Source organism: Petaurus breviceps, unplaced genomic scaffold (genome assembly GCF_028583685.1).
Source record: "Petaurus breviceps papuanus isolate PSGF00001 unplaced genomic scaffold, PetGlider_PUasm1.0 90681, whole genome shotgun sequence".
Taxonomy (NCBI): domain Eukaryota; kingdom Metazoa; phylum Chordata; class Mammalia; order Diprotodontia; family Petauridae; genus Petaurus; species Petaurus breviceps.
In genome coordinates this window covers 5,104,287-5,121,358 of record NW_027187307.1, presented here as the reverse complement: position 1 = coordinate 5,121,358, position 17,072 = coordinate 5,104,287, and the positions used below count along the sequence as shown (strand labels likewise).

General features: G+C 46.2%; 1 protein-coding gene and 1 long non-coding RNA gene across 10 annotated transcripts in view; one reads left to right on the top strand and one right to left on the bottom strand.

Moving 5' to 3' along the window:
• Positions 1-7,093: 7,093 nt before the first annotated feature.
• Positions 7,094-17,072, bottom strand: part of XKRX (XK related X-linked) — a 16,684-nt gene continuing 6,705 nt past the window's right edge. For all 7 annotated transcript variants that reach the window (XM_069065254.1, XM_069065255.1, XM_069065258.1 and 4 more), the window contains exons 3-4: positions 16,794-17,062; positions 7,094-9,595 (exon numbers count right to left, since the gene is read on the bottom strand). In XM_069065254.1, coding sequence (XP_068921355.1) covers positions 8,850-9,595; positions 16,794-17,062 — 1,015 coding nt within the window. In that variant the 3' untranslated portion in view covers positions 7,094-8,849. The remainder of the gene's footprint in view (positions 9,596-16,793; positions 17,063-17,072) is intronic.
• Positions 13,783-17,072, top strand: part of LOC138143951 (uncharacterized) — a 27,255-nt gene continuing 23,965 nt past the window's right edge. For all 3 annotated transcript variants that reach the window (XR_011163828.1, XR_011163829.1, XR_011163830.1), the window contains exon 1: positions 13,783-15,232. This is a non-coding gene — a long non-coding RNA (uncharacterized lncRNA). The remainder of the gene's footprint in view (positions 15,233-17,072) is intronic.

The window sequence follows — 17,072 nt, the reverse complement described above, 5'->3', positions numbered from 1 at the left end:
TAATCTTGGACTCAATCAAAAGGCCACCCCTGAGGACCTAGAGGGCCGCATGAGGCCTCACTCCTGGCTCTGTACCCTCTGGGAGCCCAGTCAGTAGCCTCCACAGACTAGAACTCATGGTTCCCTGGACTTTTTTACCTGGCTCTCGCCAGGCCAGGGCCAGGCAGATTCTTTTTTCTCCAACATAGGAAGCAGCAAGCACCTCTTCTCTGGCTTAGCTGGTTAGGAACCAGCCTGTAATCAATCATAGGGAAATCCAGACAACAGCTGGGGTGAGGTGTGGGGTTCAGTGAAATAGCTCCAGGCTGGGAGTGGAGACCAGATCTGGGAAAGTGAAACTTTTGTCCCAGTTTCTCCAGACAGTTTGTCATGTACATGCTTCTAGAGCTCCCCTCTTTCTCCTCATGGGGTCCCACCCACCTCCTCAGGCTGTCTCAGTGGGCACTCAGGCTGACAGAAGGAGGCTGGACAAGATGGCCCCTCCAAGGGCCCTTTTTGACAAGTGAGGCCAATGACTCTCAGAGAGAAGGCAAAGAGTGGCAGGCAGCACCAGGATCCCAAGGCAGGTCCTCTGATACCAGGTCCAGACCATGCAGTGCAGCTGGCAGCATCCCTTTGCTCCAAAATCAGGCTCATCTTCCTTCCTTTGTCCTTGTTTTATTCTCCTCCTCCCTCTCCACTCAGACAAAGGAGGTAGCTAAAGGGAACCCACTGCAAGGTTCAAGGCAATACTGCCTAGTGGAGAAAGTACCTGACTGGGAGCAAGGAGACCTATATATGTCATGAACTGGTTGTGACTTTGGGAACCTCACTTGCTCATCTGTAAAATGGGCATCATGTATGTGCACGCTTCCATCCAAAGGTTAAGGTGAGCTCTGTGCTGTGTTATCACTAAGACTGGCCATAGGAGGGTGCCAGTGCCAAAGAAGGAAAGAGAAAGTGAGAGGAGGAAAGCTTTCTGGGGCAATCACTTCAGCTGGGAGAGAGTTGGAGCCTCAAGGAGAACTGGTTTCAAAGTTAGAAATGACAAACAGGAAACACATGCTTTGGGGAAGTGTAAACAATTTGGTGACCATCTGGTCTCTGTCCCAACGTGGGGGAAATCTGGGCCTTGTCATCCAGCACAGGTGCAAGGGAGATCGCATGAATGGTGGAGGCAGTTGAGGGTTGTCTCCTCTCTGGGCTAGGAAGGAGGCTCAGGCCTGGCACCCCTATGGGCAGCTGGCCAGGTCCATAAAGTGTTTTACCCTGGTCAGAAACACAGAATCTCAGAGTCTCTGTTGGAAGGGACCTAAGCAGCCATGTAATTGAACCTATAGCCTCAGGAGACAGCTCTCATGTTGCCCAGTCTCCTCTCCTACAGGCTAATTACACCCATTTCCTTCATCTATTCCTAAGGACTCATCCTGGTTCTGTTCCTTCCTCTGTTCTCTAGCTTTTCAGTGTCTTTCATAAACCCTGGAACCCAGAACAGCACAATGATGCACATGTGGCCTGAACAGCAGGAGCATCACTGCCACTGCCCAAGAACCTATTAGCTTGGGGCTGGGGGGGGGGGGGGCGGCAGCTGTCAGGTCACACTTCAGATTCATATCTAGCACACTGGAACCCTAGTGTTTTGCAGACAAACTACTCTGTAGCATCAGGCCTCCCCCTGCCCCCTACATCTTCTATGTCCGAAGTTGAGTTTTAGAACCCAAGTGGGAGATTTTTTCCCTTTTTCCCTTTATCCCTTCATCTTATTCTAGTCAGCCCAATGCTTCCCACCTCCCTACCACAGCAACACTTAAGATGCAGAATGAGGCATGCATTTTTGGAAATAACCAACATGGGGATTTCTTTTGCTGTGCCATGCACCTTGTTATGGGGAATTTTCTTTTCTTTTTTCCTTTTTCAGCAAGGAAGTGGGAGAGACAGTAAAGGCTTACTAAATTAATTGATTGATTGATCATTAAAAAAGACTTTAGACTAATGTTCTAGCCTCTTGGATCCAGACTGTCATTCAGTGGGTTTCTAACCCACTGGCTTTGTGTCATATGTGAATTCGATGAGTAAACAATCAATACTTCTGTCGATAAACAATGAGAAACCATTCAGAGGCAAACATGACCCATGGGACACACTATGGGAAAACTCCAGTCAAGGTGACATTGAACTCTTTGAATCTGGCCAGTATTTAGGATGCTGAAGGACCTTGACACCATGCCACAGGGACTGATTGTAAAACTGGAGATGTTTGCTCTTGGAGAAGATAAGGTTTGAGAGGACCTGAGAAGTGTCTTTAATTTCTGAAAATTTCTAACCTTAACAACAAATAAAACACGTGTTTTCCTATGCATTGTAGAATAGAAGAGGATAGGGGTGCCTAGGTGGGGCAGTGAGTAAAGCGCTGGCCCCAGAGTCAGGAGGACCCAAGTTCGGTTCCGGCCTCAGACACTTAACACCCACACAAAAAAATCTAGCCGTGTAACCTTGGGCAAGTTACTTAACCCCAATTGCCCTCCAAAAGGCAAAAAAAAATAGAAGTGGCTAGTATTTGAAACTGCAAATCTCTTATATAGAGCTGGTACATACATACATACATGTTATATGTATGTATAAATGTGTGTATATACATATACATGCATATATGTACACATGACGAGGGAGGATAGGTGTTAGGGGGACCCCAATGACCAGAGTCCCTTGGTGGGCAGTCTGGAATGAATTCACAGGCTCAAGCATTCTGAGTCAAGTTGATAAAAGTTTATTGTTAAGCTATACAGCAGGCATGAGTTCTTAGGGAACCTGCAACCTTAAAGGGGTAGAGTTAAAGTTTTTATAGAATAATCTTTAGTATAACCTGTGCCAATTATGCTAACTAGGTGAGTATGGGTGGGATTAGGGAGGAGTTAAGGAGTGGTCAGTTCTTAAAGGAACATGCACTTTTAATATCAACTGCGCAGGCTATTGCCCATAATTCACTGGGAAATAGCCCAAGGTGGGGAGGCTGCCTGGAGGTATGGTTTTAGGTTTGAAATGTCACTAAGTCAACTAGCAGTCAGGGTTGACTGAGAAGTACCCAGTCTGCTACCCATCAATGTTCTGTTTGACAAGATGGATGTTGGGAGCACATATGTCCCAAGGTAACAAGCCTATCACACACACACACACACACACACACACACACACAAATTCAGCCTCTAGCTTTCAAAACTGTTCTGCTTGTCTGCGATTTTTAAAAAAATGCTTCAATAATCCTCCTCTCTTTCTAGTATCATCCTGACTGTGGCTAGTTGATATTTGAATTCTTTTTGGCTGCTTGAGTATTTTCTCCTTGATCTGAGAGATCTGGAATTTGGCTATACTACTCATTTTGAGATCTCTTCTAGGAGGTGGTCAGTGGATTCTTTTTATTTTTATAACTCTTTCCAATTTTTCCTCTACCTCTCTTACTTGATTTTTAAAATCCTTTTTGAGCTCTTCCATGGCCTGAGACCAATTCATGTTTTTCTTGGAGGTGTTGGATGCAGGAATTTTGACTTTTTTTTTTCTGGGTGTGTGATTTGATCTACCTTGTTAGCATCTTAACTTTCTGTGGTCAGAATTTTTTCTGTTGTTTCCTCATTTCCAGCCTATTTCTTGACTTTTAGCTCTATGCTAAATTGGGGCTCTGCTTCCCAAGTGGAGGGGGCACTGGCCCAAGCTTCATATAGTTTTGGGCAGCTGTTTTCAGGGCTAATTCTGGGGACATGTAAGGTTTTGGTTCTTCCAAGGTGGTGTGATCTAGGCCAGAGGTGGGGAACCTAAAGCCTTGAGGCTGCACATAGCCCTCTAGGTCCTCAGGTGCAGCCTTTTGACTGAGTCCAAGTCTGACAGAACCAATCCTTTAATGAAGGGGATGAGTTCTGGGAAGTGTGGATTCAGTCAGAGGGTACACCTGGAGACCTAGAGGGCCAGCCATGCCCTGCCCTAGGCAGAGGTATGTTTGCTGCTCTCCTGTACTGTGCAGCAGTCTGGGAGCTGCCACGAGCCACTTTTCTGCCCTGGCACTATGGCCCTGAGCTCTGCTGTGCTAGTGCTCCTCATTGCACTGGGGCTGCCACCCAGGCTGGGCTCTGGATCTGAGTGTCCTGCTCAGGGCTAACCAAGAGACCCCTGCAACCTCCTTCTGCCCCATGCTCCACCCTCTTGCCTCCCATCTGTGGCCTGAGGGCTTCGGGAACAGCTTTCACCCACTCAGCGGCCCCAGGCCTTCTCCGGGTTTGGGGCCTGGCCTGGTGGCTCCTCTCTCACCCAGGTGCCACAGACCTTCCCTGCTGCCCTTCTAACTTGTCTTAGGCTGGAAATGGGTTTCCCCTCATCTTTTTGTGGGCTCTGGGGCTCCAGAGTTTGTGTAGGGTCAGTATGTCAAGGCCTTTGGAGGGGGTTGGGGGAGAGCTCTGCCATCTTGGCTCTGCCCCTCAACCACAGGGGCCTCCATCGCAGGGCACCACACCCCCAACCATGTGGTGCTGCGTCCCCCTCTGGAGTCCAGTGCATCTCCCTCCTCTCGGGAAGCAATCTCGGCTGGTCCCTGAAGTGATGAGAGCTGACTTTCAATGTTGAAAGGGCCACCCAAGGGAAAAGGGGATTGCATTGGTCCCACTTGGCCCTAAAGGGCAGGAGGAGGAGAGAGGCAGACTGAGGCCAGGGAAACTTCTTAACACTTAGAGCTGTCTAAAAGTGAAGACTGCTTCTTGCCCAAGAGAGGTCTTTAAGTAGACACTGCGCATTGGGGGGTCAGTGGGGTGGTGCACCTGGCCTGCTGGGGCCTCCCTGTGAACTCCCTTCAGATGGCTGTTCAGGATGCTTTCCTAAAGCCCTCCTCACTTGTGCATTTCCTTTTCAGCTTCAATCACTTAGCCTTGCTAAGATTACTTCTCATTTCCCTGCCCTACAGACAGATTGTAAACCCCCTGAGGGCAAAATCTGTGGTTTCCATTCCCTATTAAATAAACATTTCAATTGCAAGTTTCAGGAGAAGAACAGCCTGGTGGGAGTAGGGAGAATGCTGGGCCTGGAGTCAGGAAGACCCAGTTTTGATTTCTGCTTCAGATATACAGGAGTTGTAACCTTGGGCAAGTGATCTAAAGTTTCCTGAATCTCAGTTCCCCCATCAGTAAAATGGGGATAATATAATGAGGTTCTACATTCATAGGATTGCCGGGAGGCTCAAACTTGGTATTCGAAGGAAGCCTTTTACAAGCTTTAAGAGACACATTTATTAAGCACCAACCCTGTTGATTGTTACAGCTATTATTATTTTTTTTTTTTTGATCCTCACAACAACTCTATTATTATCCCCATCTCAAAAGCTGAAGAAACTGAGCTTGAGTGACTTGCCCAGGGTCACACACACATGGAGCAGAAGAGAGCTTCAGATCAAGGGTTCAGCTTGGGGGTGGGCAGGGTGGAGAACAGGGAAGTCCCACTGAGTAGGTGTACTTGAGCTGAGCACATTCCAGGCCTTGGGTGAGGGCTCATGCCAACGATCTACTGTGGGATGTGGTTTACAGCATGTAGGGCAGTTTGACTGAATCAAAGAGGGCACGATGAGGTGTTTTGGGGGTCTAGCTAGATTTTGTGTTTGTGGAACCTGGTTTGCTGAATTGTTGAACTTTTTGTACCGCCCCCCTCCCCATGCCACTCCCAGTGCTCAATGAATGATAGGCAGCCTGTTATTTTATTATAGGCTGCCCCCCTGGTATGTTAACTTGGACAGCCTTAGCACACCCAAATTTTCGTGGGGTCAGGAACAGAACTCTTAGCTGATCTCCATTGGCTCAGTATTTTTCCCAAGCTCTTAGGGTCCTTCCTTCTCTCCTGGGTTCCGGGCACACTCACTGGCTCATTCCTCTTCTTGGCCTCTTAACTCATTCAGTTCATACTGGCTCAGTCTGGTACATGGGGGATCGCATAGTGACTTCAGGTAGTGCTGGGAGATGGGAAGGTGAAGCAAAATGGGCCAAGCCTCCCCCCAAACCTCCTTCCTGCCCCACAAAAACCTGTAGCTATATAGCTGTGATTTCAATGGTGCTTGAAGATGACCAAAGCACCTAACATACTATCTATCATTTGATCGTTATAATCTTTACAAAATGGCCCTGGGAGGTGATATGTTACCATGGAAAATTCTGGATTCAGAGTCAGAGGACTGGGATTTGAATCCTGCTGCTGTTACCGGTACTTGTTGCCTTATCAGTCGTCAAGATGCACCTGAGGGGGCCCTAGACTTTTACTGGAAGTCATTTCCTCTCTCTGGGCCTCAGTCTGTTGAATGAGGGGCTTGGGCCAGGCCTCTGCTGTCTCTTCCAGCTTTAACTCTAGTAGCTAATGTGGTACTACTGCAGCTAGACGTTTTCTCCCCATTTTACAGCTCAGAAACATCACCAGTGGCAGTTTCATTGATATCAAAGCTTACTCTGGTCTGGCCTCCTTGTCTCTACAGGTTTTTCAGGTTAGAGGCTTCTCCCCTCCCTCCTGTCATTGTTCTTCACATTCCCAACATGTTGGGTCACCGAGATTGGGAAGGAAATGGGGTAGGATCTACCTACCGAGTCAAGTATCCTCCCCTGAAGGGCGACCAACCTGCCAGTCCAGTCCAGGAGTGGCCTTCTCCAAGGCAGATGTTTCCATCCTAGCTCTTACTAGGCTTCCTGCCCAGCCATGTCTGTCTGGCTCTGTATTTCCATGGTGCTCAGCACTCAAGTCACTGGATCACATCAAGGCTGGGACAGATGGGGTCAAGTTCCACTTGTACTCACAGCTGGTGGAAATGAGTAGGTCAGGTCCCCCAAGGCCTAGCTCCATTGTTTACTGGGAAGCAGGCCTAGGACAACCAGTTAGACAAATATCATAGATACAGTATGGGATGCTGGGAGAAGAACAGGATTCGAAGCCAGGCCTAGGCTTAACTCCTGACTCTGCCATCTTGACAAGCCACTAAGCCTCTCAGTTTCCTCTCCCTGTAAAATGGAAATAATACTTTACAGGGTTGTGGTGAGCATCAGATTGAGATGATATATGGAAAGTCCTTTGCAAACATTAAATGAATGTTAAATACCATTCCAAAGTCAGTGCAATTTAAAGTAATTCAAAAGACATTTATTAAGCTCCCACTGTATACAAAGCACCATACTAGGTACTGGAGATACAAAGATGGGCCTTGCTCTTAAGAAGCTTAAAGATATAGCTAATACTAAATAGAAAACATAGAAACGGAAATAAACACCTGTATCCATCCACGCTGGGACAAGAAGGTTGGTGAACATGAACTACTTACTGTAAAGTGAACTCCTTATGAACAAAGGTAGGAGAAGTATAGAGAACAGCTCATCTGAAAAAAGACCTGAGGGTCTTAGGGGACTGCATGGTTAATGAGTCAACAGCACAAGAAGACAGCCCAAGAGGGTGAAGGGGATCTTGGCCTACACTGAGGGGTCCAGCTCCAAGGAAAAAGGAATTGACTGGAAATTCCATGGTATTCTGCCCTGATCAGACCTTGTATAAGACAGGTCCCTAGAAAGCTGAAAAGCATCACTGGGATAGTGAAAGGCCTAGAGTCTATTTCAGAGGAGGATTGGTTGAAGGAACTGGACATGTTTAATCTGGAAAAGAGAAGTCTTGGAAGGACAGGTTGTGGGCTGGACATGACAGCTGTCTTCAAGTACTTCCAAGGTCATTCTAGGAAGGAGGGCAGAGCCAGGAGCAATGGAGTGGGAGGGTAGGGCGAGGGCATTGCAAAGAGGAAAATTTGGGTTCATTAAGATAACTTCCCAACATTCAGAGCCTCCCAAAGTGGAAGGACCTGCCTCAAGAGGTGGTGAGTTCCCCTTCTTCTGCTTCATCAGAGACTGTACGAGCTTCTTCGGGAGGATGGGTTGGACTAGATAGTCTGAAGACCCTTCAGACTCTCCGATTGTGTACATCTGGGATGAAGCTCATCTCTTTTCTGTAGACTCAGAGGGGATTTAGTCATTGAGATTGACTTGATTAATGTCTAGTTCCCTTGGAGTGGCAACTCCTCCCCTTCCCCAATCACCAGGAAGAAGCTGTCCCAAGCATATCTCCTTCTACCCCCGAAATGAAAAAGTTAAGTGACAGAACCTAGAAATAAGGTAAAGGGGGGTGGGCATAGCAAAAACATGTCCAGTCACAGGTCAGCATTGTTGAAGTAATTTATAATCAGATATTAAGAGAACAGCTGGGTTGTGAGAGAGGGAGCTGGCTTGGAGGGATTTATGATGATGAGTGGGGGGGATGGGAAAACCTGAGCAAACCATTGTCCCTGGTGGCCCATGCAGGAAAGCCCTGTGAAGGGTATGCTGGAAGGATAACTTAGGCCTGAAGAGCCACAGGTAGGTCAAACTGGGTAGGGAGGGATATAACTCTCCTGGACTGCTCAGGGAAAATCTGAGGGTCCTGGGCCCCTTCTCCTGAAGTTAGTGAGCTCTAGGACAGGTGGGTTCCTTGTAGGTTTTTGCTAATGATGGGCCTTCACTGGTCACCAAAATATAGTCTAGCAGCTCAGCCCTGGAAGTATAGTCATCCCATCTGTGCTGGGAGTTTCCAGATGGCTCCCAGTGGTATGTGTGTGGGTGTGGGTATGTACACTCTCGAGAGGACACGTGTGTGGGTATAAGGTTGGGAAATGAGATCTGGATAAGGCCCTTCTTCTGTGGTCTGGACCCTGGGAATTGTGAGCTTCTCACATCTACAGGGCCCAGACTCCTACCCCAATGGTCAGGTGACTGCTTTTCTAGGTAGATGTCCTCTCATCAATCCCCCCCTTTCCCTTACCCCTCCTCAAAGACCCAGCGGGGGAAGCATCAGACGATGCTGTGCCTCAGCTGATTCTCTAAGGTTGATTCTGGATTCCCTGACCTGACTGGAGAGGACCAGGGGCAGCAGACACAGTGCAGGTAATCGATTACATTGTAGGGGAAGAGGGAGCGAAGGGGGTGTAGGTACTGATAGAAGAGCAGCATGAAGGCAATGGAGATCAGGTAGGCCACAATGAGCTGCACTGCGATGAAGGTGTGGCAGTAATTGATCAAGACCTTGGTCCCCAGAAAGCAGAACACCAACACCATGCTGATGTTCTCCAGCAGCCTCACAGTGTAGTGCACAGCCATGTGCCTCCAGTTCTGAGTCTTTTCCACTAGGTCATGGTCAGCCAACCTCAACTGCATCGCTGGCCAGCAGGAAAAGTTGATGGCCGAGTAGAGCACGGTGATAGAGATGAGCACCACCAAGGTGCCCAAGCAGCTGAAGTTCTTCTCAATGTTGTTGGGCATCTGAGCACCGCTCTTCCAGAGCCTGACCCACGGCTCAAAGAAGATGATTACGAAATTAATCAGAAAGAAGGGCAATGCCTTAATTTTCAAGGTAGTCACGAAAAGCACCAGAATAAACAGGCGGGATGTGATCTCCAAGCTCCGCCAGATGGTGACACAGATGATCTCCGTCATATGGACATGGACCTTGTAGTCATCATACTTGATCTGGATGGCCAGCATGTTGCAGAGGGTAGCCCCGTAGGTGACAGAGATCAGGGCAAAGATTATCAGGATCACTGTAGGAAGAAAAAAGGGGCAAGGTGTCAGATCATGCAGGAGAGAGCATGGTGCAGTGGAAATGATCTTAGATGTGGAGTCAAAGAACCTGGGTTCAAACCTTAGCTGTGCTACTTACTAGCTGTATGACCTTAGGCAAATCATTTCCCATCTCTGGGCTTCAGTTTTCTCTTCTGTAAAATGAAGGGACTGAATTAGATAACCTCGGGGTGGCTAGGGGGCACAGAGAATAGAGCACTGGCCCTGGAGTCAGGGGGACCTGAGATCAAATCTGACCTCAGACACTTACCACTTACTAGCTGTGTGACCTCAGGCAAGTCACTTAACCCTTATTGCCCTGCCTTCCCCCTCCAAAAAGTAAAAAAAAAAAAAAAGAATTAGATAACCTCCAAAGTCTCTTCCAGGTCTAGATCTAAGATCTTATGATCCTATAATTAATCCTCATGACTCAGTGATCCAACAACTTGAGTGAGGCTCGGATATTTTCGTCCTTGAAGCTACCCACTCTGTATGCCCAGTTCCACTTGCTACCAACTGCCTGCACTTGGTCCCTTGATTGCCCTTCATCTAAATTCACTTCCTGGTGCTCCCAAGTCTCCTTTTTTGTGGATTCAACTTGAGGTCCCTTCTAAGATAACTTGGGCCCCAGGACAGGGTAGGAAGAACTATGTGTCTCCTTTCTTCCCATCTGAATTCCTCTACACCCTGGTAATAACATTTCCCTGGTGAAGTCCAGACAGGGATGCAAGGAGACTAGCCCTTGTAGACCTCGGAGTCTATTCTAAGCAATAATTGTCCAAATGATTTGCTAATAGATAAAAATAGAAAAGGGGATAAGTAGAATAGACTAGATTATCAGGAAATTTAGATAATCAATAGTCAAACTCATTAATTCAGTGTTAGATAAACACATAAAGACAAGCTACTTGGAAAAAAGTCCCTATTTGGCAAAAACTGCTGGGAAAAGCAGAAAGCAGATGTTTTAGACCAACATTCTACAGCTTGCTGCCCAGAAAGTTCAAAATGAATAAATAGTCAATCTGAATATTAAAAAATTGAAAACAAATAGGTTCAGAAGCCTTTTCAGAACTATGGCGAGAAATTTTTTTTTTTAACCAAACAAGGGATAGAGATGATCACAAAAAAATAAAATAAATTATTTCAATTAAATGAAATTGAAACCTATTTCAATTAAATGAAATTTGACCCCAAGAAATCAATGCAGTTATGAAAAAAAAGAAGTTAGGGTCAGGGTTTTCCTATTAACTGGGAAATACAATGTTTACATACCAAAGAGATCTCTGGTATCAAAAATGTAGAGAGAATTAACACAAATCCATAAGACCAAGAGCTAATCCCCACTGTATAGGTATTCAAATGATAGACATGATTTTCAATATTCAAATGATTTACAATTCTCAAAAGAATTGTAAACTATTAACAATCATATGAAAGTGCACTCCAAGTTGTTAACAATAAGAGAAATGGTAAATCAAAATAACTGAGGCTTCATTTCACATGCAACCAATTCATAATGATGCTAAAAAAAAAAAGGTCAATGCTGGAGGGACTGAAAAAAGACAGGCACCCAGATATACGTGGAGTGGTGAACTGATCCAACCAAGGAGGAAAGCAATTTGCAATTATGCTAAAAAACATGTCTAAAAAAGCAGATGGATTCGAAATGTCCATTCACTTTGACCAAAAGATCACATCACTGGGTATATTAGAGCAGCTTGGTGCTACAGTGGACGGAGCACAGGACTTGGAATCAGAAGCCGAGGGGTTCTAATCCCATCTCATCTGCTTTCTCAGTGCCTCAGTTTCCTCATTTATAAAATGAGGCTAATTAGGCCTCCCACATCACAGGGTCATTGTGAGGATCAAATGACAACATATTCAAAGTGTTTCATAAACCTTAACGCACCACATATATGCTAGCTATTATTGCATGCCGCAAGGAGGTCAATAACAGAAAAATCCCATATATATATATATATATATGTATACATACACACGCACACATCAAACAATACATGAAAACTTTTTTGTAATAGCAAAGACATGGAAACACAGCATCTGCCCATAATCTGGGGAATGGTTGAACAAGTTGTGGTACACACATGTAATTGGATATTATTGATGACAGTCATATTAAATGATGGATCTGAAGAATTCAAAGAAGCATGGAAAGACTTACATGAACTGATACAAAGTAAGTAGAACCAAGAAAATAATAGGCATGCTGACCTACAACAATGTAAATGGAAAGAACAAGAAACTGAATTCAGTTTCATTACAATGACCAAGTTTGAAGAAGAGTTGAGAAAATGCATTTTGATCTCTTTTAGTAAAAGTGGGAAGCTATGACTGTGGAATCTTGCACGTATGGTCAGCCAGTATATTGCAGATAGTGTCTGACAAGGTAGTTCTCTTGAACGGCCTCTTTCCCCCTTTCTTATTTGTTCTTTGTTACAAGGGCTGGCTAGCTGGGTAGGGAAGACCAGGGTGATATTTCAAAGTATGATATTTGAAAATAAAGGTAATGTAAAAACAAAATACATACATACAAATAGTTTTAAGTCAAAAACAAAAAATATTGTGCCCTGAAACTAACACAAAGAAGGCAACTTATATAAGACAAGAGTAAATAAGGGGGCAGGAGGAAGGCAGCTATAGGACTCTGAGCAGATATGGAAGAGACATTTACAACTCAACTGGGGAAAGAAACAAAAATCAACCCATATCGGGAGGAGAAGTTCAGATAATACCTTTGCAAAAGACCAGTCCTGCCATTTGTACACAATAGCCAAGAAAAACTATTGGGTCTCTAGTCAGAGGGTCTGTGTTCAAATCTAGGCTCTGTCATTTAGTAGTTGTATGACCTTGGACAAGTCACTTATCCTCTGAGCCTCAGTTTCTTCATCTGGAAAATGAGATTAATCTAGACCAGAAGTGTCAAATACATGGCCTGTGGGTTAGAGTGGCTCCAGCCCAATTAAAACAAAGTTCCTATCTGATTTAATGTATTGATATATTAATAAAAAAAGAAATATAAACATATCTGGTTTTCTAAGCTGATGTGCAGCCCACAGGGATCCTTGCATATGGGTTAATGGTCTCTGTTTCGATTTGACTTTGACACTACGGTCCCAAAGGACCTCAAAGTCAGTCCTTCCCAGCTGAAGTTGGTGATTGTATCATGCTTGGTCATACTTATGGAAGAGTCTTATTTAACCGTAGGGAAACATATCACAAAGAGAGGACAGTGGGGCGGCAAGTGCAGTAAGAGAACTTGGATTCAAATCCTGGTATTGTTGCTTGCTACCTAGGTAACCAGAGGCAACACACAAGGCCTGAGCTCTGTCCTGCCCATTTGGCCAAGCTACTTCTGTCTGCTTATCTCATGATGCTGGCTGGCCAAAGCAGAAGGGGCTGTGCTGTGGGGTGGCGAAGATGCCTAGCGACGCCCTTGGACTCACGCGGGGCCCAGATAACCATTTCTCAGGGACTCCTGCTTGAGATGTGGCTTGGACTAGCTGAGGGAGCTCTGGGCTCCCTTCCCATTCTTGGGACTTCCTGTTACTGCAGCTGCTGCTGTTATTGAGCTCAGGGATGGAATTCTAAAGACACAAATGAAAACAATTCCAATGAGGCAGAAAAATGAGATCTATCAGAAGAGACTGATGTGGATGCACACAGGATGAATATAGGAGTGATGTCCAATCTGGTTAGATGATGTCAGAAGAGCTAAAGCCCAACATGAACTGTGGCAGGTGAGGGAAATTGGAAAACACCCAAAAGGGGTTGGGATTTTTGATGTTATAATAATAATAAACAAGTAATAACGAGCATTTATTTGCACAGAAATGCTTTGCAAATATCTCATCTGATCCTCACAACAACCCTAGGAGGTATGTGCTGTCATTATCTCCATTTTAGAGATGGGGAAACTGAGGCAGGCAGCGGTGAAGTGGCTGGCTCAGGGTCACCCAGCTAGGAAGCATTTGAGGGGCAGAATTTGAACTGAGGTCTTCCTGAATCCCAGTCCAGTGCTCTGTTTGGTCCCCGGAGCAGTGGGGGCAAGACAAATATGAGCTTGGTGTTAGGGAAAAATTTCCTAAGGATCACAAAAGTGTCTCAGAGTGGGATGGTGTAATAGGAATGGAATTTAAAGATCCCCCTGTATTGGCTTGGTTTTTGGTTTGATTGTGTTAAAACCCAGAGCTTGTGAATCCCACTTGTGGGATGGACTTGTTGACGTAAAAAGAGAGGGCTGAACTGGGAGGAGCTGGTGATGTAGATTTGGAGAGACACAAGAGAGAGGCAGAAGAACTTTTTGGAAGCAGCGCTTTTGGAGGCAGGGAGAAACTGAGAGGATTGCTGAGGGCCACTTTGAATTGTCCAGGACTTTTGAGAGCTGCCACCCAGAGCTGCCAAGAACTGAGGAGACATGGCTATTATGCTGGTACTTTGTCTGTCTGTTTTGATGTTGTTTTGCCAGATTTGTCCACTGGTGAAGGACAGTGCTGTTGTTGCAGGGGTCTGGGAACCTTGCTGTTGGTTCCGAAGCCCTGAAGAAGGATTTTCTTGTTGTATGTTTACAGAAATCCTGGAAGAGGGTTTTGCTAATGTTTTCAGGGGTCCTAGGACTCTTCTGCAGACAGAGAATGAATTAATGAAGAGACTGGCAATATATCTTGTGGCCTTGCTAAGCTTTGTCTCCCCAGGAACAAAGATTGCTGAGAACTTGCCTCCTGTCAAGATGAAGAAAAGACCTCCATTTGGGTATTAAATGCTGTGCTTAAGCTTGTTGTAACTCTGGGGTAGATTCAATTGTGATCCAGGGGTGGGGAACTTTTGACCTTTTTGTGCTCTGTGACTGAACAAAGGAATGTACTTTAAGTATGATTGGAAACTAATCTCCATTTGAGAAGAGGGGCTTTGTGATGGACTAAATGAAGGTACAGCCTAGGGGTGGAGTAGTATTTAGAAGAGGGACTTTGTGACTGATTAAATCAAGGTAATGTCCAGGGGTGTGGTAGTACTTGGAGATTATTTAATCACATTTAGTAAATGCTGTATTTTGAATTATGCTATATTTTGATTCTGTCTGTTCTTAATTTGTCACTGAATAAAATGGAGAGCACCTATGCTGGTATTTTGAACCTTGGGAAGTTGCCTTTGCTTGGCATTACAGATGGGCTGCCTCGAGAGGGGAAGGGGTCCCCCTCCCTGGAGGTCTTTACACAGACAACCACCTGTTGGGTATGTCACTGTGATGATCCCTTTTCACGTACAGGAGGGCTCCCTTCCAATTCCCCAATTCTGTGGCTTTGAGCATCCCCTTGACCTCCTTTGGGGGTCAATGTGTTCTAGAGCCAGAAGTTTGAGGTAGACATTCCAGGCCCAACTCTGCCATTAACATGATGGGTGACTCTGAGCAAGTCATTTCCTTGCTCTGTGCTTAACCAAGGGGAGTGGACGATTATCTGAGCTCTGAGATTCCTTACATTTCTAACATTCTAGGACTTGTTTCTAAGCTGAGAGAGAGGAAACTGGGAGCAGTGTGCATCCAAGAGAAAATGAGAGGGGGCCCAGAGATCAGCAGCAGCAGAAGTAGCCACAACTCCCAGGTATGGTCTGAGGGAAGCCCGCTGCCCAGGGTCAACACACCTTCGCTAGGGGGAGCGAGAGATCAGCCACGAGGTGATGCCTGGCCTCTGGGCAAAGTCTGGGCCTCGAGGCCACCTGTGGCTTCCAGCAGGGATCCATGGGAAGAAGTTGCCTTTTCCCTGCATGATGACTGCCCTGCTTACTTGGGCTGGATTGGTGGGTGGGAAGAAATGAAGGCAGCATAAATCACAGCATAAAATTAAGTGGGGCTTGGTTACTTGAAGGAGGCTGCCCCTTGTTCTGAGGCACAGACAGGCTGTGTCCCATATCAATGTCAGGAGCGCCCACATTGATGAGAACGTGCTAGACTTGGCATCAGGAAGCCCTAGCTTCAAAACTTACTAACAGGGTGATCCTGGGCAAGTCCCTTTGTCTCTCTGAGCCTCAGTTTCCTCATCTATAAAAAGACAATGATTCTAAAAGCAGCTATCCCTGACAATGTTGCAAGGCTCAGGGGAAATAATGGATGTCCCTTTAGCAAAATCAGTGACTGACACTGGACAGAAGGATTGGTTCATGAATTTTCTTACTCTAAGCAGCCTTAAAGAGCTTGAGGGAAATGTATTTTTCCTTGAGGTTCTAGCTTAATCTGATGCCTTGACTAAGCATCCTCTCCAGGCCTTAAACGTCAGCCCCTTAGCAGGCTCTAGAACCAACATCCATTCTTTGGGGGTGGGGGTGAGATTTGGTTTTGCTGCCTGAAGAACGAAGGGAGGACAAGTTGGGTGAGGTGGCCCCAGTGGGGAAATGGCCCAACTTCACCAGCACCTCCAAGGTTTTGTAGCCGACATGAACAAGAGGCCTCTAGTGGTGAAGGGCTCTGAAAAAGGTCAGACCAAGAACAAAGAGAAGAGTCTAGATTCAAACTCAGCTCCTTGGACTCCAGATCACTGCTTTTCCCCATTGCTCCCAAGCTGCTGCCTGTAATTGTACTGAGGGTGAGCCTGCCCTTGTGCTAAATGGAACTGTACTTGGCAAATAGACATCCATACTATCACAGTTTCTGCTAGGAGTTATTAATCATCTCATGCTCCCCATTTTCCAGGTGGGAAAATGAACCAGTGACTGGTTAGGACACATTCCCAGATCACAGGGTCAGAACTGGGATGAAGGCCTTTGCTTTCTTGACTTCTTGCCCTGGGCCACCTACTCCCCCCACCACCCACCAGTGCCCCCACCCTTTGCTTTTCACCTTCCGGAGGACAGGAGAACTGGTTTTCAAATAGCAAAGCCAGCCTGGCCTGATTCCCAAGTGAAATTTCAGCAAGACCCAGGACAGGGGCTATCATCCCAAACCTGATCTAATTGTTGTCTGGATGCTTCTGGGAGCAGAGAGGACTAGTTGCTGGGCCTTTCAGACCAGCTGAAGCAAAAAGGACCCAGAGTGACCAGGGAAGAAGCCTTGCCCACACTAGTTGGAGATGGCCAGACCCACATGGGACAGATGCCTAAGCAGGCCCCCACATGTGTTGGAGATCCAGCTTGTTGAGCCCATGCGTGACCTCCCCTGTTCCCACTCACCTCTCCCTAAGGGCATGTCGGTGGAGACCAAGGTAACATAGAGTTGACAGGTCAGCTGGGGCACTGAGCCCAAGAAAGCCTGGATCTGTGACATGCGTTTGTAGGCATTCCGGTGCATGGCCAGGACTCGGAGGGAGTGGCCCACCTGCCATTCGAGCAGTACTTCCTGGCCATTTAGAAACATCTTTTTTCGAGTAAGGCTGACATAGGGCTCCTCCTCATTGGCCTTCTGCCGCGCTTTAACATACTTAACCACAGCCTCCAGACATCTGCAGGAAC